This window comes from Podarcis tiliguerta (assembly GCF_965153285.1).
Source record: "Podarcis tiliguerta genome assembly, chromosome: 10".
Taxonomy (NCBI): domain Eukaryota; kingdom Metazoa; phylum Chordata; class Lepidosauria; order Squamata; family Lacertidae; genus Podarcis; species Podarcis tiliguerta.
Genome location: NC_139543.1, coordinates 71,570,763 through 71,595,310, shown reverse-complemented (window position 1 = coordinate 71,595,310; position 24,548 = coordinate 71,570,763). Strand labels below are relative to the sequence as shown.

At 47.6% G+C, this 24,548-nt stretch overlaps 2 protein-coding genes across 4 annotated transcripts; both read left to right on the top strand.

The window, feature by feature from the left end:
- Window positions 1-230: 230 nt before the first annotated feature.
- LOC310659124 (acrosin-like) lies at window positions 231-8,313 on the top strand. Of its 2 annotated transcripts, none has more exons than XM_083402262.1 (5): window positions 231-369; window positions 2,444-2,647; window positions 4,655-4,920; window positions 5,377-5,525; window positions 7,124-8,313. In XM_083402262.1, exons 1-5 carry the CDS (start codon window positions 245-247, stop codon window positions 7,832-7,834), a joined length of 1,455 nt encoding a protein of 484 aa, XP_083258388.1. In that variant the 5' UTR covers window positions 231-244; the 3' UTR covers window positions 7,835-8,313. The 2 variants fall into 2 exon arrangements, with proteins under 2 accessions (XP_083258388.1, XP_083258389.1); XM_083402263.1 differs by having other exon boundaries at window positions 2,444-4,246; window positions 4,479-4,920.
- A 2,940-nt stretch (window positions 8,314-11,253) lies between these two features.
- Window positions 11,254-19,170, top strand: LOC310659151 (acrosin-like). Of its 2 annotated transcripts, none has more exons than XM_083402327.1 (5): window positions 11,254-11,385; window positions 12,285-12,488; window positions 14,478-14,752; window positions 18,178-18,317; window positions 18,540-19,170. In XM_083402327.1, exons 1-5 carry the CDS (start codon window positions 11,309-11,311, stop codon window positions 19,053-19,055), a joined length of 1,212 nt encoding a protein of 403 aa, XP_083258453.1. In that variant the 5' UTR covers window positions 11,254-11,308; the 3' UTR covers window positions 19,056-19,170. The 2 variants fall into 2 exon arrangements, with proteins under 2 accessions (XP_083258453.1, XP_083258454.1); XM_083402328.1 differs by lacking the exon at window positions 11,254-11,385 and adding an exon at window positions 11,692-11,800.
- The last annotated feature ends 5,378 nt before the right edge of the window (window positions 19,171-24,548 follow it).

The following is a 24,548-nucleotide window of genomic DNA, read 5'->3' as shown; positions in this document are numbered from 1 at the left end:
TGGAGTCTTCTGCTGCTGAGCCCCATCCCTTCTTGAGGACAATACTCTTGGGTTACAACGGCTATGCTGCAAGAGGAGAGCCAGGGGTTGTTCTGCCGCGTTGCCCGGCCAACCCTGCCTCAGGCCGGCCCCTCACAGAACTCCCATGGGAGACCCTCTTCCATTCCGCTGAAAGAGAATGGCAGGCTCTTCCGCCTCGTGCTGATTGGCTGGGGCTCCAGAAGCGCATGGTTTGTGATGTCACATGAGCAAAGGGAACAGGCGGCGGAAGCTGCCACCTGTCAAGACATGTAGGATGAAGTGGCTTCCTCTTCCTCTTTTGGTCCTTTCCGTATTCTTCTCTGAACATGCTCTAGGTGAACTTTGCAGGTAAGTGGCATCAGAATCCTGCGGGAAGGAGGGAGGGAGATGAGAGCCCCAGCCCTCCTGCTCAGACAGGCACCTGTTGTGGTGGACACCAACCCCTGCCTTTGGCTTTCGTATCAGGTCACACATGTTGCAGCCACTGCAGACACTTTCTCCCCTGCCTCTGTCCCTGGCTGGTCTTTCCGGGCCTCCTTAAATTTAGGGTTCACCCACACTTCCACTTTCCCCGTGCCTAAAATGTAGGGGTCCAAGCAGTCTTCCTCTTCCCCCACTCCTTTCCCATGGAAAACCCGCTCTTTAGTGATAGATTGGAACAAATGGCAACCAGGGTGGAATCTGAATCACTCTTATTGAAGTCATTTGTATTGCACATAGGAAAGTTATTGGATGAATACAACACACTCTTCTTCGACTAAAAATTGCCCAGTCCAAAAATATGGTTCGTAAGCTTTACTAACAGAACTTGTTCCAAAACAGACACACACAAAAAGTAGGTTACAATAGTTGCATGATATCACAGCCCAAGCACAGGTACAGCACCTTGGAAATATAAAATTACTTCTTCCAGAGTGGAAAACAAAGCCGTGTCTCTCCCACAGCCCCCATTACAGCTGGAGGTTGTGTTTTCCTAGAGAGAATCACCTCCTGACGTCTTTTCTTCCAAGGTGCTTGAGAGAGAACAAGGACCCAACTCCCACGAAATGTAGGTTTGCAAGTGAATACTAATTGCATACACCCCGTGGGATCCAAAGGTTAAACACCTTGTGACAGAGTAGCAGAGATACATTCAAAGTTAATTATGCAACTCCTTTGTTTAGCTGCAGTGGAAGTTTCCGTGCTCTGCATTTAGCAGCACGCATACAGAGTTATTTTCCATTTTAATGGAAATTTAATTAAACAATTTAATTAAACAATTATACTCAACGTATAATCCTAACCACACTTACTTGGAAGTAAGCCCCATTGAACTCAATGGGACTTACTACTGAGTAGGTGTGATTAGACATGGGCTGCAGGGCACCAGGCAAACACATCTAGGGAGGGAGTTCCATAACTGAATCCTGCTTTCTGGTTTCCCACGGGCGTTTGGCTGGCCACCGTGAGAACATGATGCTGGACTGGAAGGGCCATTGGCCTGATCCTGCAGGCTCATCTTATGTTGCCACATTCTTGCAACTTGGGTGAGTTAGGGGCTTCCCCTGCATGCGAAGACAGATTCCAGCAGATGGAGCAGAAGAAACCAAGAGATGGAAGTGAGGGGCAGCAGGTGGGGCTCATCCACCTGGGAAGGGAGCCCATAGAGGAGAAGAAAAACTCTGGTCCTAAACCAAAAGGCTCAGGAGTAAACCCTATACAAATCTGGAGTGGAGTTCCTAAGGTGGTTGGATGGCGTCTTGTATGCCTCCTTCCGGCAACTCCTGCAGCCTAACTGGTGCCAAACATCTTGCTCTGCTCTCCTTTGGACCACATCAATGAGGCCAAAAGAGGGGTCTTGTCATCTGGGCAGTCTAGGACCTCCAGACACATTGCCCAGGCTTGATCCCTGGGAGGTCACTTCAAACCAGTGTGGTGTAGTGGTTAAGAGCGTGGACTCATAATCTGGTGAACCAGGTTCGCTTCCCCACTCCTCCACATGCAGCTGCTGGGTGACCTTGGGCCAGTCACACTTCTCTGAAATCTCTCGGCCTCACTCACCTCACAGAGTGTTTGTTGTGGGGGAGGAAGGGAAAGGAGATTGTGAGCCACTTTGAGACTCCTTCATGAAGTGATAAAGTGGGATATCAAATCCAAAACTCTTCCTCTTCTTATTTGGTCCTGCTAATGCAGAGACAGACCAATGTCAACAACAACTCAGGTGCCATTACAGAGAAGTCCTTTTCCCACAAAGTCGCCTGCCTCACATCCCAACGTGGGGTTGCTTGGGAAAGGGCCGCTGGCGAAGGCTTGGCTTGGGCGGGTTCCTGCGGCAGAAGGCGGACTTTTCAGGGAGGGCCGCTCTGCTTTCCTGAGTCTTGTGTGCCTCTCACCTGTCACACATGGCATGTGTGGGCTGCCCGTGCTTTGTGTCCCTTTCCAGTGGAGTCTGCGGGAGACGTCCGTTGGCGCCCAGCCATGGTGGCTCAGTTCGGATTATCGGAGGCACACAGGCTCTCCCCGGGACGTGGCCCTGGCTTGTCAGCATCCAGGTCCCATCCAACCAGGGCTACAGGCACACCTGCGGAGGCTCCCTCATCAGCTCTCGCTGGGTCCTCACTGCAGCGCACTGCTTCTTAGACAGAAGGTGAGCAGGGTACCAGGGGGCAGCTGCATGTGGCAAGGGTGGGGGACTTTGCTGTAGAGTCTCCAGATGTGCTGTCCCTGCAGATCATTCAGCCTGGCAGTTGTAATGCTGGCTGAGCTGTCAGGAACATGGCCCCCCAGAGTGCAGCAGAAGAGTCGGCCTCAGAAATTGAACTAAGTGAGCAAGGGGCTATCTCTGCAGATGAGAGCTAGCTGTCAGAGTCCAGAAAGGGCGGTCCAGCCCCCCTCATTCCCAGGGAAGAGGCTGTTTGCTCTCAAGAAGAGGGAGAGCTGGAAGGCAGCCAGAGCGTTGCCAGGCAGCCAGCAGATAAGCCAGAGTCTGAGGCTGCGTCATCGGGGAGTGAGGAGGAGGCAGTACTAGAAGTCCCTGTACTAGGAGACTGGAGGGGCTTAGAGAACAATGGAAGGGAAGGGAAAGAAAGGCAGGATTTTGGCGTCCTTCCTGTTGGGAGAGGGACGGTGATTCAGACTGATCAACTACTATTAATATGAACAGGTGAGAAGCCATGCTCTGGATGTGTTTTTCTTGTAAATAAACCTACATAATGTCAGAGAGACATTGTTGCTTATCAGGCTGCTTGCCTACCAGAGATCATTATAGCTCATTTCATCCTTTAAAAGATTTTTGCCCCTCACCACAGCCCAAAAAAGGGGGTCTGGGAGGCAACAAGCAGCAGAAAGATGGCTCCCTCCTTCATATTTGAAAGGCATGGCACAAAAGGAAAGGGGGTTGGGATGGAGGAGGAAAAAAGAAACGCAGGTTTCTAGCTACGAAGTTCTAGAATTTAAAAATTGGTACAGGGAGGTGTGTGCCAGAAAGCCCCAAGTTTATGACCTTCCTCAGTCAGGAATTAATGTGTGTTTCAGGATAGTTGTAGTCCAAAACATTTGGGTGGCACCAGAGTGGCAAGTGCTGACACGATACAGATTTTGTCACCTCATTACAGTTCCCAGGGGAGGTGAAATTAGCATTAACCTAGTTTAAGTCTATGGGGTACCTAAGCCTAGTCTGAACCCTGTGGTTTTATGAACTGTTTCGTATCATTAATTCCACATGGGTATGGTGCATTGCAATGATTGCTTATGATCTATTCTGCTAGCCACCCTGAAAGCACAGCTGCCCTACATGCACTGCTTGTACAGCAGCTAATAACAATAATAACAGCAAAAGCACTGGCCATTGTTATCGCTGGCATTATTATTTGGGTGCCACCCTCATGGTACTTCTCTCTCTCCATAAAATGCCCTGAACAGTGCTGCAGGCAGCCAGGAATTTCCTTGTTCAAATGACAGAATCATAGAACTGGAGAGTTGGAAGGGACCAAGAGGATCATCTAGTCCACCCCCTGCAATGCAGGAATTGTTCATCCTCAAAACCATGATGCTGAGATTACGAGTCTCATGCTCTACTGACTGAGATAATAAATAGCATATACATTATATTATATAACAATTATATATGGCATTATATTATATGAATATTTCCCCAGCTACCCAGAGGGCGGCAACACGAGAACAGGGCCTTTTCTGTGGTGGCTCCCCACTTGTGGGATGCTCTCCCCAGGGAGGCTCGCCTGGCGCCATCATCACATATCTTTAGGCACCAGGCAAAAACGTTCCCCTTCTCTCAGGCCTCTGGCTAATTAAACCATTTGTGGCCTTTTAAACTGTGGTGGGTATTGTTTCGTTTCTTATTATGTTATGTATTTTTGTGTTTTTATATTGTAAACTGCCCTGTTGTCCTCCGGTGAAGGGTGGCATAGAAACGTAATAAATAAATGAATAGTAACAACAACAACAACTTAAAATAGTCCCTCCCTCACACCATCCTTGGAAACTCAGAGACACCTGCAATCCCATTCAGTCTAACCGCTTTTCATGGGGTTCCTGAATCTCTCCCCAAAATCATATATGAATGGCACACGGTTCGAAGAGAACCTCTTTCTCCCCCCTTGGTGGGCCAGTTTTCCATCTTTCTCTGCTACAGGTTTCTCGATCAATGGAAGCTGGTGATGGGAGCCAACCAGCTTTCTGACCCTGGCCCCAACGCCCAGGCGCGCACCATCAAGGACCTGATCGTACACCCGCAGTATATCCAACGGATAAACCTCAACGACATCGCCTTGATGGAGATGAGCGCGCCCTTCAACTGCAGCGACTACATCCAGCCGGCCTGCTTGCCTGACATGGACGTGGATGTGATGTCTCTGACGCATTGCTACGTCAGCGGCTGGGGAGTGACAGATGTGACAAGTGAGAGTCCTGGGGTGGGATGTACATCAAAGAGGGTCTCACAGGGGAAGCGTTGCCTGGCAACGCCTGGTGGGAGGACACCACATCTGCTACCCTATGCGTACATAACCAGAGACCAGCCACCTCTTGGATGTACTTGGAGTCCCTAAACTAAAAAAAAAATGTGATTCACCCAGCTCCTGGACCAGGTAGGGTGGGTGGGTGGCTATATTCCTACCTACCAAGAGATGCACCGAGATGGCCAAAGATGGCAGGACTGGGAAGCGGATATTGCTTCTCTAGAGGCTGTAGGACCTCCCAGCTGATAAGAGGGGCCAGTGGGAATCATAGCCCCAAACCACCTGGAGGGCTGGGTTGGTGAGAGCTGGTTCAGAAAGTTCCCGGATCAGTTGTATTGACTTGGAAGCCAGGTTGCGTCCCGAGGCGAGATGCTAAAGCGAGACTTCCTGCTTGCAGGGCCAGGCGTGACCTCGGACGTCCTGCAAGAGGCCAAAGTCAACCTCATCCCTTCCCACATCTGCAACAGCACCGGCTGGTACAATAAGCGCATCCACCTCAACAACATCTGCGCTGGGCACGAGCAAGGGGGCATTGACAGCTGCCAGGTACGCAGTGGCGCAAAGCCAGAGGCTGTTTCTCCAGGGAGGGGGGAAAGCTGGGGGGAGGGGCAGGATGAGGGAAGCCCCCTCCTCTTGGAGGAATGGCCTAACTCTGTCCCACCCAGGAAAATCCCCTTTCCATCCCATATTCAGACAGCCCCCGTGGTTATCAATATGTTATTATCTTCCTGCCTTTCCCTCCAAGGAGATCCAGGTGTCAGACGTGTTTCTCCCCCTCCTCTTTTAATTCCCACAACAACCCCGTGAGGTAGGTTGGGCTGAGAGGCAGTGACGGCCCCCTAAGCTCATCCAGTGAGCTTCCTGGCTGAGTGGAGATTTGAACCCTGGTCTCTCCCAGGCCCTAGTCTGACCACTATGCCACACTGCAGCTCTCAGCAAGGAGGGCAAGGCAGGCAAATTATCTCATTCAGGGCTCTCTCTCACCTGCTCCAGAAGACGTGCTTGGCTGTCCCTCAGAATTCCCCATCCTTCAAGGTTTGCCTGTCCCACCACAGAGTCCTCTTGCTCCCAGATTATTCATCTTTTTGGCATTGGGAACATAGGAAAGCTGCCTTATCCCGAGTCAGAACATTGGTCCAGCGAATCTCCATTACATGCAGAAGGTCTCAGGTTTGGGCCTCTCCAGCCAGCTTCTCTGCCTGGGAACTTATCCACAATTACCTTTCTTCAGCTCTTTCCAGGCACAGGTCTGTGCTTTAAAGCTCTGTGTCTGATCACCCCCTTTTGTTTATTTTTTGCTCCAAAGCCCCATTCTGGAAAGCACAGCGAAAGCAAACACAATCCTTGGAGAACCCAAATTGATGTTTGCTTCAATAGAGTGCTAAAGAGCAGGTTTTCATGGGGCAAAAAAGACACTTAGGCTGGATCTACACTGTTTAACGTTATTAGAACGTTATTAGATATGTCATTCTAAAATGTCACAAGGCATACTTGTTAATTAAAGTGGTGGTTTTTTTACCTTGGTCTTTTTCATCAAAACGCAGTCTTCCTGCTGCTGGTTGCTCTGCTGTGCCCTTAGGTGCCACACCTTAATAACACATTATGAATGTTAATCATGTGTCCATATACATTTTCAGAGTCATTCCTTAACCCTTCCTTAACATTTGAAACCATGAGTGTAGATCCTCCCTCAGATTCAGAGCTTTAAAACATGGAAAGAGCGCCTGGAAAGAGCGGGGCAGAAAGGAAGAGTGAATGAGCCCTCAGACCCTGGAAAGGTGCTGCCAATCAACATAGACAGGTCTGAGCTAATTGGAGCAACAGGCGGATTTCGTGTAAGGTGGCTTCCAGGGGTCGTATGGCTCTCTTTTGCTCTGCCCTTCCCAGAATTTCACCTCACTGCTGAAATAGAGCTGAGGCAAAGCCTGAGTGAAACAACCCCAGCGCGATATTCTCTGCCCATCTGCAGAAGCCCTGCTTTTCAGGTGACCCCATCTCTCTTGCATATGAGATGAGGGATGCCTCCAACATTTGTGGTCGTCATGAGAGCTCCTTGGTGCTGCTGCCGACGGATGTGCGACCCGGTTCTCCTGAATGCAGCTGCACCCTCTTCACTCATCTCTCGTCCTTTCCTCCTGTCTCAGGGTGACAGCGGAGGCCCCCTCATGTGCCGGGAAATGAGGTCTGAGCGCTTCTGGGTCATCGGAGTCACCAGCTGGGGGACGGGCTGTGCCAAGGCACAGAAGCCAGGCATCTACACATCCACACAGCACTTCCTCGACTGGATAAAGTGGTCGACCAAGGAGGACTTCTTCCAGGGCGGCTTTGGGGGGAAACCTACAACGATGGCCCCACCCCCGCCCCCGCCACAGAGCTCAACGTCCCAGGTGTGGTGGCCCACGGGCCCCTACAGCCACATGCCGCTTGAGACCTTTGCCAATCCTTGGAAGAAAACCACCAGGCAGCGGCCAGCCTCCCCCAATGAAATCCAGCAGTTTGAGAACTGGGCTTACACCCAGCCTGTCATGACGACCCCCCCTCCCTTTTGGCAGCAACCGCCAGCCGAGACCGAGCCCCCCCTGCAGCCCGTGCAAACCCAGCCGCCCTGGGGGTCCTACGGCTGGACCCAGACATGGACCGTGGCTCCAGCCCGGCCAGGGTGGAATATGTGGGTGCTGACTAGGCCGCCCCCCAAAACCTACCCACCATACACTGTGCAGCAATACCCTTCGTGGAACATACAGGTGACCCGGCCTCCCCCCAGGACCAGGCTCACGCAGAAGTGGACCTTTGGTAAGCCTTCTTGGGTGGGGACTTACTACTGGAACATTAGGAAGAACAGGCCAGTCAAGTAGCCGGACAGTCCATCCCGGCCCCTGGCCACTCAGCTGCCCTGCCCTCCCCTTTTCAAACTAACCCTGTACATGCTGCTGCAGCCGTCAGCTCGGTTCCCCTTCCCTTACTGCACATGAAATCAGATCTCGCAAGCCGTCTTCCCGGGACAAAATAGTTATCTTTTAAGTACATAGAGATACAGACACACACATATGCGCTTTTTTGGCAAGCCACGGAAATTGCTGGAGGGATGGGGCAGGAAACAGGCATGAGTTGCATGTAGGGGCAAAGCTCCAGAGGACCCAACGCCGCTGCCTGGACTCTGCCCCCCTGGGGCTCACTAGAGGGGCAAGGGGGTTCCCAAATGCACCCCATACATTTCAGTGCCCTTGTGCATTCACACCAAAGCCTTTGTGGGAAGACCTTGTGGTTCCAGCTGTCTCCCAGCAGCTGTTCTGTAATGTGCAGGGCACATCTGCAATAAATTGGTGCTTTCTCAGCTGGCTGTCCCTGCTTATTCTATTGCTTGGTGTGGGATTATGAGTGGGAGGAGCTGTCCGTTTCATTGCCTCATTTTTGCAGTCCTTTCTCCACATGTCCATCTCAGTTTGAGAATTCTTCATTCGTGGCGGGTGGGGACACACACACACACACACACACACACACAGCATTTTAGTGTGAATTTCCTCTAATGTATATGTTGGTGCGGTTGCTGTGGGTCGTATATGGGGAGTTCAAGGGTCGTGGGGTGGCAGGTAACACTATGGCAATGCGAGAAGTTTCTGAGCCAAGATGGGTGAGCTGGAGGTTTTCTCTCATCTCTCTTGGATGCTTTAGTTGAGGTGGCTGCATTGCAGGAGGTTGGACTTAATGACCCTTCCAATCAGTGCTTTTTTCCTAGACATGGTACTCACCATGAAGTTGTTACCATAAGTGCCACACTTTTTAGCAACAACAAGAAAGAGGTTGTAGCAGGAAACCCCCCCCCATCATTCAGTTTGTACAAACTTCACACACACTCACACACTACATACGCTACACTTCTGTTATAAATTCATAGAAAATCAACCATACATCAGATTTTCATTGTTCCACTTTTATTTTACTCCATGAAGGAAAGACTACAAAATGGGGAAGGTTTGATACAGGGCACCATAATCCCTTCACCATACCAGCACATCCACAGGAGCCCTGCCCAGTTGCTATGCCAACCCTGATGATCCCAGAGAGAAGACAATCAAGATCACAAAGAACTTGCATATGGGAGTGGATTCAGCACAGACTGGAACAAAGGACAATGATCAGGTCTTCCCTCTGGGGGCAGGAAACTGCGACTACCTTTTGTCCCCAAGAAATGACTCATGCGGAAGGGGAGAAGGGAACCAGCCAGGTGACAGGACACTCAGGTTACCACCACAACTCCTCCCTCAACCCCTCCTTTCTGTAATGTATGCATGATGTTTCTGGGGGTGGGCTTGACCTAGAGGATGGGAATTTCAAAAGTTTTTATAAGGTCTTGCACACCATTTTCTGTGTCTTTCCTCTCTCCTGCAAGTGAGGGGAACACCCTGTTGCAACAGTTCAATAAAGGCCAAGCCTACAGGCTGCTGATTTGCTCCAGTTTACTCTGGTTGGTGTCTTTACTTTTTGTCCAAGGGAGCCCTCGGGATTTTTACGGTAACAAGGTGCAGGCACTGCATGCCCCTGAGTTTTAAGCTATTATAAGTTTAGGTCAAGTCTGCTGCAACTTGATTTCTTATGGACAGTGCCAATCCTGATTGCATTGGATTTGTGACTATTATGCTCATTTGCCTTCAGTAGCAGTAAAGCTCTGCTGGATGAAATACAATTGCATCTGGTCTTTTTAAAAAAATAAAAATAAACCCTGCAATGTGTTAAAGTTGTTACTCTGCTAACTATACATTGGAATCTGCTCTGGATCCATAAAGGTAAAGGTAAAGGGACCCCTGACCAATAGGTCCAGTCATGACCGACTCTGGGATTGCGGTGCTCATCTCACTTTATTGGCCGAGGGAGCCAGCATACAGCTTCCGGGTCATGTGGCCAGCATGACTAAGCTGCTTCTGGCGAACCAGAACAGTGCACAGAAACGCCCGCCAGAGTGGTACCTATTTATCTACTTGAACTTTGATGTGCTTTCAAACTGCTAGGTTGGCAGGAGCAGGGACCAAGCAACGGGAGCTCACCCTGTTGCGTGGATTCGAACTGCTGACCTTCTGATCGGCAAGTCCTAGGCTCTGTGGTTTAACCCACAGCGCCACCCGCGTCCCTGCTCTGGATCAATACTAAGTAGAATTTCAATGGCAGTTTCTGAGCATCGTTTCTAACCTCCTCAAGATACAAAGGTCTTTCAGATACTGCATATACTGTATATACAGTGATCTTGAGATGGAAAATGCAATCAAAGAGAAGATGTTCTAGACTGGCTGCATATTTCTTCTAAACACAGCAAAGAGCTAACATTTATAGATACATTTAATGACTGTCCTAAAACAGTTAGTAATGGAATTGATCAGAAGAACATAAACTCTGGGTTTTATCTCAAGTGACAGCCAGGATCTGGTTAGAGATGAAAGTGTTGCTGAACTAATTGGGAAGAGTGACCACAGTGCTGTCAAATTCAATTTATATATGTACTGGACAATTGCCAAGTAAATTCATTGTAGTCACCTTTGACTTCAAAGAAAGGGACTTCCCAAAAATGAGGGATCTGGTAGAAAGGAAGGTGAAAGGCAAAAACCCTGCAGAACACTTAGGGGTTATTCAAAACCACAATAAGAGGATCTCAACTATAACGTATGTTGCACTTGAGGAAAAAATACCACCTGGACCAAGAGGATGCCAGCATGGCTAAAGAGCAGAGTCCAGGAACCAGGGACAAGGCAGAGGGCCTTCTCAGTGGTGGCACCCTCCCTATGGAACACCCTCCCTTCAGATGTCAAGGAGATAAAGAACTATACAACTTTTAGAACACATCTGAAGGCAACCCTGTATTGGGAAGCTTTTAATGTTTGCTGCTTTATTATGTTTAAATATTCTGTAAGTTGCCCAGAGTGGTTTGGGGAACCCACCAGTTGGGTGGGGTATGAATAATAAAATTGTTGTTGTTGTTGTTGTTGCTGTTAGGAAGCTATTAGGAACCTATTAGAGGCAGGAAGGCTTCCTTGAAAAAATGGAAGTCTTGTCCAAATGAGGATAAAACAAAGAAATGCCAAACTTGGGCCAAAAAAAGTGCAAGCTGAAAAGAAGGAATATTTAAAAATTGGTGCAGCCTTGTTTGGGCATCTTGCCCTGCTGCTTCTGTTAATATTAATTAAAAAAGAGAGAGGAGGAGGAGGAGCATAAAGCAGCGGTGATGTTGGGCTGCCCACATGCTCTCTGGACAGAACCTGGATTCATGTGTTTTATGATGTCATGAATTCTAAGAAAAGGTGGTGGTGATAGACCCTGTAGCCTTGGGAGCTGCCCAAAGGATGAGATGGTTGGTCCTTTCTGTTCTGTTCCTTGCTGCATTCCAGCCCACTCATAGCACCACCGTCAGCAGCTGCGAGTAAGGGGCCAAAGAGGCTTTGGGGATGATGGGTGGCATTTTGTAAGGAAAGACAAAATAGGGAAGAAGTTTTTTTGTTGGGAGGGGGGAACCAAGCTGGCCACGTGACCCGGAAGTGTCTCCGGACAGTGCTGGCCCCCGGCCTCTTAAGTGAGAGTCTCCTCCAGCACCATAATTCAAAAGCATCCATTCTTCGGCAATCAGCCTTCTTTATAGTCCAGCTCTCACTTCCATACATCACTACTGGGAAAACCATGGCTTTAATAACCTTACTTCTTCCAGAAATCAAAACTGTGTCTCTCTCCCATTGCAGCCTGCATTCGCCTACCTAAGGCTATGCATCTCCTGGAGAGTTGCATGATATTCCCCCCACTCTGACTGGGAACAAAGAACCAAAGACCAACTCCCCAAGATGGTGATTTGCACATTGAATACCTTACTCATGTGACCTAAGGTTAAACACCCATGTGCTAGCTAGCAGAGAACAATAGCAGTTAATTATCAGCCAACCCATTGAGGTGCTTGTAGAGCTCTTCTTCAATGGAATCTTCCAGTTAAACCCTTTCAGCATTCTCCATCTCAGTGTGAATTAAGCAATTCTACTTAACATGAACAGCCCTTGTCTTCTGCAAGGACATTTGCAGGTTGCCGGCCCTGGAGGGCACCATGTTGTCCAAAGCTGACTTAGCTCATGGGCAGTGTACAGGGATCTGGTCCCATGGGTGTCTCCAGCTTTGTACTTCACTCTGTCGAGGTGGTCAAGAAAGAGATGCTTGTCTGCTGCAAGAAAGCATTTTGGGGGGAAGTGTGGAAGTCAGGCGTGTCCGAGTCTCTTATGTCAGCTGCACAATCCACCCACGTCATGTGCATGAACTGTTGGCGCTCTCTATCTTTTCCAGTGGCATCTGCGGAAGGCGACCCTTGGCAAGCAGCCATAAGTTGATGCGTATTATGGGCGGCAGCAATGTTCTTCCGGGGACCTGGCCCTGGATGGTCAGCATCCAGACAAAAGGACGAGGGAATGTCTACATCCATTCCTGCGGAGGTTCACTCATCAGCCCCCAATGGGTTCTCAGTGCAGGTCACTGCTTCCCAAAAGGAAAGTAAGCAGAAAGAGAAGTCTGCTTAGCAGAAGGTGGTTCCTGGGGAGGGTTGTGGAATCTGCAAGCCCAGCAGCCTGGGGGCATCTCAAGGAAGCAGAGTCCCTTCTTCTGCCTTCCAGGTGATACTTGGAGGAACTGCAGTTTGCCTGAACACAGAGCCATCCTCTTGGGATGGTGGAGTCTACAGCCCAGGAACTGCCCTACCTGATCAGGACTAAGGTCCAGCTAGTCCAGTGTCCCATTGGGAACCTCAGAGGGCTGGGCACTCAGAGGTGGAGCAAGGTGGGTGCGGTGGGTGTGGTCCACCCTGAGTGTCATCCCTGAGGGGGGGGTGACATCACCATGCCGCCACCCTGGGACACTCATCACGGGCAGCGCGCCCCCCAGGATGCTAGGCGTGGGCAGCGCCCCCTAGGATGCTCACCTCACACCCCTGGGATGCCAGCCAGCCCCCCCCCCGGGTGCACACCACTCTGGGTGCCAGAGCAGCTAGCTCCGCGACTGTGGGCACTCAGGCCGATCCATCCCCTTTTGATTCATAGAACTATAGGGCTCACCCACAATTCCATTTATCCTTTGACCTGTAGGCACAAATCTAAGAGGCTTCTCCTTTCTCCCACACTGTTCATCGCTGAATCAGAACAAATGTCAATCAGGTTTTCTGCAAATCCATGCTTGCTCCGATTTAGATGTAAACGGCAGGTTACCCCAGGAAAAGCGGCCAGGCACAGGAACGAGGACTGAGGACGTGGGCCAGCCCCCTTGTGCTAAAATTGTGCTTTTAATGGGGGTGTTGTTCTACCTTGGGTGGGTGTTGTTTATTGTTCTTAAGTGTTACATGTTAATTTGCATTTGTCTTTTTTGTTTTTGTTTTATAAAGCTGATTAATATTCTACAGTTTTTTAAAAAAATATGTTTGTGGGAATGGAGTTATTGTTTCATTATTTTTTTGATTTGGCTATTGTATTTTTACCTTGGATTTTTATCCTGAGATCTTGTGATCAAGGGTGGTATACAAATCAAGTCAAGACAAATCAAATAAAAAAAATAACCTCTCAGACCCATGTCTAGAAATCACAGGGAATCATAGAATCGAAGGGAACAAACGGAACAAACAGGAGTGTCCAGGAGCCTTGTAGAGAGCATTGCTACCTCTGACTGTGAAGGAAGATCATAACCTCCCAGAATTTGCCCAATCCTCTTTTACAGCCATGTAAACTGGTGACCGTTGCCACCTCTCGTGGGGGCAGGTTCCCCAGCTTAGCTATATGCTGCATGCAGGATGTCCTTTCGTCTCTCCTGAATCTCCATCAGGTGTCCACAACTTCTAGCGTTACAGGAGAGGGAGGAAAACATTTCTCTTTCCACTTTCTCTGCACCATGCATAGTTCCAGCAACCTCAACCATGACACCTCTTCCCCACATTTTCTCCAAACTAAAAAGTCCCAAGCGCGGCAGCCTTTCCTCGTAGGGAAATCCCTCCACACCTCTGATAATTTTGGTGGTCCTTTTCAGAACCTTCTCCAGCTCTGCAATATCCGTTTGGAGGTGAGGTCACCTTCACTGGATATCCAGGTGTTCCGGCCTCGTGAGAGAGGGAGGGAGGATTTTTTCTCCATCCTTTCTCTGATAATCAGGGAGTCCAAGAACAGCCTCCCAGAAGCAAAGCAACCTGCTCTGGTACCTGGAGCAGTGTGTGTCCCAGGGGACATGATGTGCTGCCCGTGGGGGGCGTGGCATGCATCCTGGGGGTGTGGCACTCCCTCAGGGGTGTGGCATGCCACCCAGGGGCATGGTGCACCACCCATGGGGGTGTGGCACGTGTCCTGGAGGCGTGGCACATGCCCCGAGGGGTGCTGCCAATCGGGGGTTGGCATTTTGTCACCGTCCCTTTGGAATGGCACCCGGGGCTTGCTGCCCCCCTGAACCTCGGAATGCCCCTATAGCCTCCCACAAGCCATTTATCCCTCTTCTTGGTCCCACCTGCAGAGACCAGTACAAGCTTGTTCTTGGCTCCAACCGGCTCACTAATCTGGGCCCCGAGGCCGAGCAGCGCTTCATCAGGACGCTGGTGAAACATGAGAGGTATGACAACAAGCTGCACAGCGGAGAGGTGGTGTATAGAGACATCGCCTTGCTGGAGATGGACAAGCCCGTCAGCTGTAGCGACTACATCCAGCCAGCCTGCCTGCCTGACAAAAGCCAGCCGATTTTGATGTTCGGCCATTGCTACGTCGGCGGCTGGGGCGGCCTGCAGCCAAAAAGTGAGTTTTATGTTCTATGACTTCCCTTCTTCTATTTCCATGGTTCGTTTTGCATACCATAAATCCCTGAATATTTTGTGTAAACTAAACCATTCAGTAGTCCATTATTACATCCACCAAAACTTATTTACACTGTTGTATTTTCAGGTGTACAGAATTTCAAGTGTACACAATTTTCATCCATATATTCAATGAACATTTTCCAATCTTCTTTAAACAAATGTTCTTCTTGTTCTCATATTCTAGATGCTAAATCTGCAAGCTGTGCACATTCCATCAGTTTAAGTTGCCATTCTTCTTTAGTTGGAACCTTGCTTGTTTTCCATTTTGGGGCTAGCAAAGCACGATCCACAGTAGTGGCTTACATAAATAACCTTTTTTGACATCTGTCTGAATTTCTGTCTGAAATATCCCTGACAGAACGGTCTCTGGTTTTTTAGCGAAAGTACTTTTAAATTTTTTTTTAAATTCATTATAAATTATTTCCCAATACTCTTTTACCCTTTTGCAAGTCCACAACATATGATAGAACGTACCACCTATTTGATTCAGTCTTATACATCTTAGCAAGTCTACTTGGAGTTAGATACCATCTGTAAATCATTTTCATGTAGTTCTCCTTCAAGGAATAACATGCTGTGAATTTCAACTCACTCTTCCAAAGTTTTTCACAGAGATTCAAATTTATATTATGTCCTATATCTATTGCCCATTGTGTTGTAGAAGTTTTGACAAGCTCGTCTTTTGTTTCCCACTCTAAAAACAAATTGTACATTTTAGATAAAAGTTTTTCTTTGTTTTGCAGAAGTTCTTTTTCAAATTGTGAGCTTTAGTCCAAGAAGCCATTTTTCCTGTCTATTTTAAACATTTAATGTAACTGATGATATTGTAGCCAACCTGTAACATGACTCCTTACACTGTCCATTGAATTTGGGTCCCCCCCCCTCTGTAAAGTACAGCAATTCCCTATATGTAGCCCATTGTCTACCCTTTTTAACTCTCTTAATTGTGATAGCCTTAATTGGAGATAACCATAAAGGTGTTTTCCTTTCCAGCAAATTTTTGTGTTTCTCCAAAACTCTATACAGATTCTTCCTTAGAATATGGTTCATAAAACTTTTGTAAAATTTTGCCTTCCCATACCGGAGGCATGAATGCCAGCCAAATTTTATATCATGTCTCTCTAGGTCAAGGATGTCTGTATTATCCAATGTAATCCATTCCCTTAACCAGCAAAAACAGGCTGCCTCATAAAAAATTTGCAAATTTGGCAGGACAAAGCCTCCTCTTTCTTTATATCTATCATAATTTTATGTTTAATTCTTGGCCTTTTTCCCTGCCAGATGCGTTTGAAAATATCCTTCTTCCATTCTTTGAAGCAGCCTGGTATTGATTGGAATAAAAACAGCATCCTGGGCAGTAGATTCATTTTGATAGCTGGGATTCTGCCAAACAAGGAGCGGTTCATTCCCTCCCAAATCTCCAACTCTTTTTTAATCTCTTTCCAGTTTAAAATAGCTATTTTCAAATAGATTGAGATTTCTTACTGTGAGCCAGATTCCCAGATATCTAACTTTTTAACATATTTTCAAACCACATTTTTTCCTAACAGATTTTTTGACTGCTCATCCATGTTTTTAATTAGCATTTTACTTTTGCCTGAATTTTTTTTGAAAGATATTTATTAAAATTTCAACATATTACAAAAATAAGAAAAAGAATAAAAAGAAAAAGAAAATACAAAGTAAAAACAGTTAAAAACAGATCAGTCTTTCCATATCTTATCTTTCATTTGCTTGTTTCCCTGACCTCCTCACACCTCCCTTTCTTGTATTCCAGTTCAATTAGTTAATTCAGCAAATCCTTTCCCTCTTTGATTTTATCTTAATCTTTTATCTTAGTATATTATAGCTTTAGATTATCACCTGTTAACAATCCATTTTTACATATTCCTTTTGCCTGAATTTATTTTAAACCCTGTCACTTCTCCAAACCTTTTAATTTCTTCTAGTGCCTTGGAAATACTCAATAAAGGTTTTTCCAATGTTAACACCACATCATCCACAAATGCTCTTAATCTGTACACTCTACGTCCACCTCAATACCTTTAATTTCCCTATTAGTTCTTCTATTCTGAAGGAATATTTCTAATATCATAATAAACAGCAATTGAGATAAGGGACAATCTTGTCTTGTTCCTTTTTCTACTTGTCATTTGTCTGAGAGTATATTGTTTACTAAACAATCTGTGGATTGGTCAGTATAGATCACTTTAATTCCAGTCAGAAAGGAATTGCCTATTTCCATTTTCTCTAATAACCAAGAAATGTTATCAAAGGCTTTCTCCGCATCTAAGAATATTAATGCAGCCTGTTTTTCAATTCTCACTTCCAAATACTCAATTACATTAAGTACATTCCTTATATTGACCTTCATTTGTCTGCCTAGTAAAAATCTGGCTTGGTCTCTGTGGACTGACACGATCTTTTTTAGCCTATTAGCTAAAATTGTGGCAAAGAGTTTATAATCACAGTTCAGTAAAGAAATAGGCCTGAATTATTCCCGTGCCCAGTATTCTGTTCATGGTGTCATTAACCGGTTTGATGTGTGCATTCTGAAACTTTTCATAATAAATTGCTGTAAGACCATTCATCCCCAGTGCTTTGCCATTTTCTGTATTGCCATTTGTACTTCCATTATCAAAATGGGTGCATTCAAACTTCTCTGATTTTGTGTAGATACTTGAGATAACTCGGAGTCATGCTTTCTAGGCACGGGATGAGTGGACAAGGCCTTCCAGTGGGAGGAAAGTTAATAAATAAAATGGAAGTGACCATGGCAAAAATTATAGCTCTGAATGAATAAACGCTTCTGGTTGGGCTGGTTGGGAGAAGTTTTCTTTCGGGGTGTTCCATCCCTGTTTCACTTCCTCTCTCTTCTGCATGGAGGAGATTTTCCTCGTTCTCGCCTGTAATTATTTTGCTTTGGAAATATACTGGGGGTTTTTTTGCTGTATTTATCACTTTTGGAATCTTCATGGTTGAAGGCTCAGGATACCGTATCTATTTATGAAATAAAAGCATGGTTAGTAGGGATTTTTTCAGCCAGAACTCACTGGAACTCTGTTCCAGCACCTCTAAGGTGGGTGCCATTGCTATTATAAGAGACCAAGGAAGGTGTTTGTGGTGAGTTCCGGCACCTCGTTTCTAGAAAAATAGCACGGCTGGTCCACTGACTGAGAGCAGCTAGCTGTTAGGCAGGTCTTAAGGCTTGTCCACATGTCTGCTTTCTTGGTGTGGTTTTGAGGGGTTTTCCCCTTTCCTCTCTCCTTCCCCTGCCCCAGTTAGGATTCATGGGCAGGGCACCCCCTGGTCAGACGTCCAGATGTCTATCTCCATTCCCACCCCACTGCTTTCTGCTCACAGATTTCACCCCTCCTGATATCATGCAGGAAGCGCCAATGAATGTCTTCAGCAGAAAAAAATGTATGAAGTGGTGGCGCAGGAGGATCCCTACACAGAACATCTGTGCTGGACACGAAGAAGAAAACATTGCAATCTGCAAGGTAGGTGAACCACGGTCAGGAGCCAAGGTCAGGATTTTGTGCTCACCTGATGAAGGGGGTGGCTCCCACTGGCTATAAATGCAGTAAATAAATGAAATTAGTCTACTGTGCTGCCGCTGACAGGATGGCTGAGCCTTGTATCCTTACCCCATTTGCCTCTGCCTTGATCTCCACAGCATCATGCCTGCACCTCATTCCACCACCTTCTTTCCCCCCTCCCAGGGTGACAGCGGAGGCCCCCTGATGTGCAGGGAAGAGAGGTCTGAGCGCTACTGGGTGATTGGAGTCGCCAGTTTCGGACCGGTGTACTGCGGCACAGCGAAGCTTCCAAGCGTCTTCATCTCCACGCAGTACTTTCTAGGCTGGATCGAAAGGAACTCTAAGCTGCAGCTCTCAGCTCCCAGACCCACCCCGCTGCTGGCGCAGGCCACAAAACCGCACAAACCCAGGACTTCACCTACCACAGCCAGGCCAAAACAGCACAGGCCTCCCTGGGTGAGGCCCCAACTGTGGAGTGGGGGGCTTCCTCCCTGGGTAAAGACCACAACATCCTCCATCCCTCCCTGGATGAGGGAGAACTATGGGAGGCACCCAAGGCCTGACCACAGGTCAGGGTATATATATCAGCAGCCCTGGCCCCAGATGGCACCTCAAAGCCAGTTTGCAGATCCACCAGGGTACTACCCTGGCTCCGAAGACTACTACGATCTGCTTGTGCCCTCAGGAGAGCAGGATTGAGGGAGGCAGTTGGGGCAGGGGGCAGACATTATGAAGCAGAGGGGGCAGGCTAGCGCCCACCATGATAAGCATCGGATATTCTATAGAATAATAAAATGGAGATGGTTTGAGCAAGCTGCTTGGGATTTGGCAATGGGTCTTTGTGTCTTTCACACCATCATCTCACCTAAACTCAGAGAGATGTGTTGGGAAATGGCCAAATCCAGAGCCATATTCTCCTACTTATGTTCATAATTCCTCCAGATCTTTCTTCCATTAAATGGAAGTGGTGGAAAAAGAAAACAAGAAAAGGAAGGATGAAGGATAGTCTATGTTTAAGAATCCAAAATGTATAAAATGCATTATGTTCCTGTTAAAACAAAAACCCTCCCCCAATGTTACACAATATTTCTTAGTAATTGCCACTTTAATTAGAGTGAGAAAACAGAGCCATTTTTTAAAAAGTCCTGCTGCACCCTTCTGACACTAAGCCCTGTCTTTCTTCACCTGCTCCAACCCACATCTTGTGCTCAAGACAACTTACAACACTATATTGAGAAAAATATCAAAATATTGTTACCAAAGATGGGTGCCTGCCTGTCCAAGACAAAAATGGCAGCCTTGAGCGAGTTTTTAGAGAAGAATCTGGTAAAGAGCTTCATCAGACCTTCCAAGGCACCAATGCTATTTGTTATGCATGGACTATAGGAAGACCAATGCCCTCATGGTTCCTAATCATTATCCTCTACCAACTATTATAACCTGATCTGTGTGAGGGAGGGAGATGAGTGGAAAACAATGTTCTGCACTAGGTATGGCAGCTTCAAATACCTGGTCATGCCCTTTGGGCTTCAGTTAGGGACTGCAACGTTCCAAGCCTTCATCAACCACATCCTCAGTGGCCTGGTGGATAAGTTCATGGTCGTTTACCTTGATGATCTTTTGAACTTCTCTGAAAGCCAGGAACAGCACATGAGACATGTGGCAGAGGTGCTGCAGAGGCTGAGAGAACACCTCCACCGGCTTTATGCTAAGTTAGAAAAATGCCAATTCCACGTCTCTATGGTAGATTTTCTGCATTACCGCCTCACAGCAGAGGGGGTACACATTGATCCAGCTAAGGTGCAAAGCATGGTGTCAAGGCAGGAACCCAAGATGAAGAAAGACCTTCAGAGATTCTTGAGGTTCGCCAACAACTACTGCAAGACTCACAGCACCTCTCACGGATTACATGAGGTGCAAGAAGTGCTTCCATGGACAGCTGAGGCACAACAGGCCTTTGAGCAGCTCAAAACCATATTTTCCTCAGAGGTGTACCTAGTTCATGCTACCCCTCACTGGCTGCTGATCGTGGAAACAGATGCCTCTGACAAAGCAGTGGGGGGGGGGTGCTGCTGCAAGAGGACCAAGATGGCAACCAAACCCTTGTGCCTTCTACTCTAGGAAGCTGACTTCTTCCGAGTAGAACTACACCATTTGGGAAAAGGAACTTTTGACTATCCGTGAAGCCCTTGAAGTGTGGAGACATTTCCTTGAGGGGGCACAACACCAGGTGGAAGTGTGCCCTGGCCATCCAAATCTGGAGTAAGGGCAGACAATGAGACGTCTCAATCAATGGCAGGTTTGTTGGGCGCCGTTCTTTGCCAGCTTCGACTTTAGAGTACAGTATGTGTCCGGCAGTCAGAATCAAAGGCTGATGCTATTTCCAGGAAGCTGGAGTACCAGGATGATGAGCCAGTTCCAGTGTATCAGCACATCTTGAAATCAGAGCAGTTACAGCTAGCAGCTGGGTCAGTTGTCGAAGTTTCCAAATTCCAATTGAAGACACAGGAGGATGCTTTTGCGAAGGGCAAGTTAGTAGTGCTGGGGGAGATGCAGGTGACGCTGAGAGGTTCATGGAACAGGATTGGCTACTGTATAGAGGGGAAGCTTGCTATGTTCCAGAAGGAGATCTCCGAGCCAAGATCCTACATCAGTGCCATGACAACACTACAGTGGGACACTTTGGGCAGCACAAAACGCTATACCACGTGACGAGGCAATTCTGGTGGCCAAGAATGAGGGAGAAGGTCAAGGAATTCGTCCAAGCCTGTGAGGTTTGTCAGCGGGCAAAAAGACCCAGGGAAGCACCTGCAGTATTGCTTCAACCACTAACCACACCGCAAGGACCATGGGAAGCTGTAGCTATGGACTACATCACTGATCTGCCAGAGTCACTGCAGAAGACAGTGATCTGGGTGGGGGTAGACTTGTTCACAAAGATGGCTCACTTCATGCCCTGTAAGGGGCTGCTGACCATGCAAGAGATGGCACAACTCTTTGTAGAAAATGTATTTAATTCTCATGGGCTCCCCCTTAAAGTGATTTCAGATTGGGGGACCCAATTCACCTTGCAGTTCTGGAAGAAGCTCATGCCATTACTCCAGGTAGAAGTGTCCCTCACTCAGCCTGACACCCAGAGACTAATGGGGAGTTGGAAAGGGCTAACGCCATGTTAAGCAGGACCTCCGGTGTGATGTGAACTACCAGCAAGATGATTGGGTGTCCAAATTGCCCTTGGCAGTGTTTGCGTACAACAGTGCACTTCATGCGTTAACTCGGCAGACCCCCCTTTTATGCCAGTTACAGATACCATACATGTACTTTCCCATCACAGACCAACACCATGTCAGTACCAGCAGCAGAGGACTTCATAGAAGACTTAACAGCCATCTGAAGTTTGCTAAGGAAATGCTTGGACTATGCTAAGGAGTCGTATAAGATAGCAGCAGATGCACATAGACAACCAGGTAGTGAGTTAAAGGTGGGGGATCAGGTGTGGTTGTCTACACATGATTTGCCCTAGAGAGGTAGATGCAGGAAACTAGATCCTCATCAGGTGGGGCCATTTGAAGTGTACTTTCAGACTCAGATTGCCAGTATCAGTGAAGATACACACTGTATTCCAAAGATCCGTGCTGTCCCCAGTAGTGCTAGCACACACCTAACAAACTCTCAGGCAAGCACCCCCACTTCCTGTTCTGGTAGAGGGAGAGGAGGAGTATGAAGTAGAGCAGATTCTAGACTCACGCATGACACGAAAGAGACTGCAATACTTGATTGCATGGAAGGGTTATGGGCCCGAAGAAAGACCGTGGGAATATGCAGAACATGTTAATGCCCTGGAATTTCAAAGGGAGTTTCATAGGAACCACACCAACAGACCAATACCGAAGGGGTGGAGGGAGGAAGAAAGGGGGGGAGGAAAGCTCTGGATAGGGGTGTGATGTCAGGGACTGGACCAAACAGGAAGGCTGGGGAGTGTCCCCTCAGTCTGCTCGGCTCCTCTTGGAAGAGGAGGGGGAGTGGGAAGCTTCGCCCTCGCCCTTTGTCTCCAGCAGTTTCTAGATGTCATGAACACATCTGTCCCAAGTAGAGAAACACAGCATGAGTTAGGAAGCCGTCAGACAGCTGGGAGCAGTCCTTCTTCCCCTGACATGGAATGGAATGTATATAAGGCGTTGGCAGAGAGTGGGAGGGAGAGAAGCCAGCTCGCTCAAGAAGCACAGGCAGCTTCAGAAAGCAGGAGGGGTAGCATTTCTTCACTGGAAGAGGTGGCAATAAATCCCCTGAGCCCAAAGAGTAGATGTATGGGAAAGGTATTACACAGGAAATAAACCCAGAAATGTAAGGGTCATAGGTTCAGGATATTCTGCAGAACCAGGAAGCACTCCTCAGAAGGGCCAACTGACCTGTAAGACGTGGACGCTTGGTTAGACGTCCAAGGCTTATTGTTTGTATTGCAATAAATCTTCAAGCTAACTATGACTTGGGTGCTGTGTTATCAAGACTGCAGCCTGGGCTCCTGACACTAGATGAGAAGAAGACAGGGCCAAATTACAGCTGAATGAAGAATTGCCTAGTTACGAGATAGTAGAGGAGGAGGGAGGAAGGAGGAGGGAGGAAGCAGCAAGCAGAGACCTCCCTGAAGAGTCTGGGAGATCCTCCTTCCCCAAGGTCCTGTGGGTTCTCCACATTCAAGAACAGAGATTGCAGAGGAGTGTGGCACCTGGGACTTTCCGTAGGTACTCAGGATGTTGCTGGGAAGAGGGGGCTCAGAGGAGGCAACGTCTCCTTTGCGTGGAGACATGGATTCTTTGTTTTGCTACCAGATGACTGAATAAAAACCATAAATACGAACATGCTTGTTCTTCTTGCCTTTGGTGCTACTAGGGGAGGAGAGGATTCTCCATGCCTGACACCACCTCTCTCTGCCAAGCGACAGCAAGAGCCCATGGGGTCCCAGACACTCAGACAGGGTCTGTGCTCCTTTGGAGAACTGAAGACATGGCGGAGACTGTTGCAGCTTTAAGAAATATGATTTATTCACCTGGTCACACCTCTAGTCTACATGGAGGGAGTCCAGATCTTACAGCATACACATTTCCAGAGGCAGCAGCGTAGGCAACCGTCTGCCAGCCTGCCCAAGATGGATCTCAACTCTTCCCCCTTCTTCTCTTTCCCAACAGACCTTGCTCAAATATCTCCCTTTTCCTGTCCCCTCAGAGACACACCCCATCACCTTGATCAGGTCTCACTCCCCAAGTGAAAGGATTCTCTCCAATGGCCCATTGACACCTTTTGTCATGTTAACAGGTTTGCTGTTCCCTAAGTCAGCCAGGCTGGTTTGCATAACCCAGCCCAGAAATTTCCTGTCTGGCACAGCTCTGCAGCTTGTCCTTTTAACCCATATCCCAATTAATCAAAATCCTAGCCTTTATTCATTCCTAGGATGTGGGATTTCTTAGCGCAGAAAGTATTGATCTGATATGTAGAGATCTTTCCTATTCTACTTAATACAAGAGGGTTTTGGAAGCTTCTCTTGTTTGAAACAAACAAACAGAAGATTCATGATGTTTGGGTTATTCCTTCGTAGAAGTTGAGTACAGCTGGTTTAAACTGGTTTTGTTATCTCTTCTTCAAGGTCATGCTGACTATAAAAGTAAGGACAGAAGGAGCCTAGGTTTCACTTTCTCTTTCTGTGTCTCTTCCTTCTGTTCTGTATACAGTGTTAAGGTTTAGACTTATTATAAGTTATTATAAGTTTAAGTTAAGTCTACTGCAACTGGATTTCTTATGGACAGTGAATGTATAGGATTTGTGACCATGATGCTCATTTGCCTTTAGTAGCAGTAAAGCTCTGCTGGATGAAACATTAATTACCTCTGGTCTATTTTTTTGGAATCCTGCAAAGTGCTTAAGTTTTTACCCTGCTAACTATAGGTCAGAATTCTGCTCTGGATCAATATTGAGTAGAATTTATTGACAGGTTATGGGCCCAGAAAGTTCTTTTGATGTGCTGATGGGTTCCTGAGGCTGAGCAGAGTGCTGAGGAGATCTGGTTGTACAGTGCCAGAGTGTTTGCTGTGAATGTGTGAAGGAGTAGCTGCACCAAAATGCTGGAGCGTGAGGAGGACCTGGAGAGTCTCTGTGCCTGGGCAGCGGCAGTGAAGCAGCTGGAGTGGATGCCGGCCG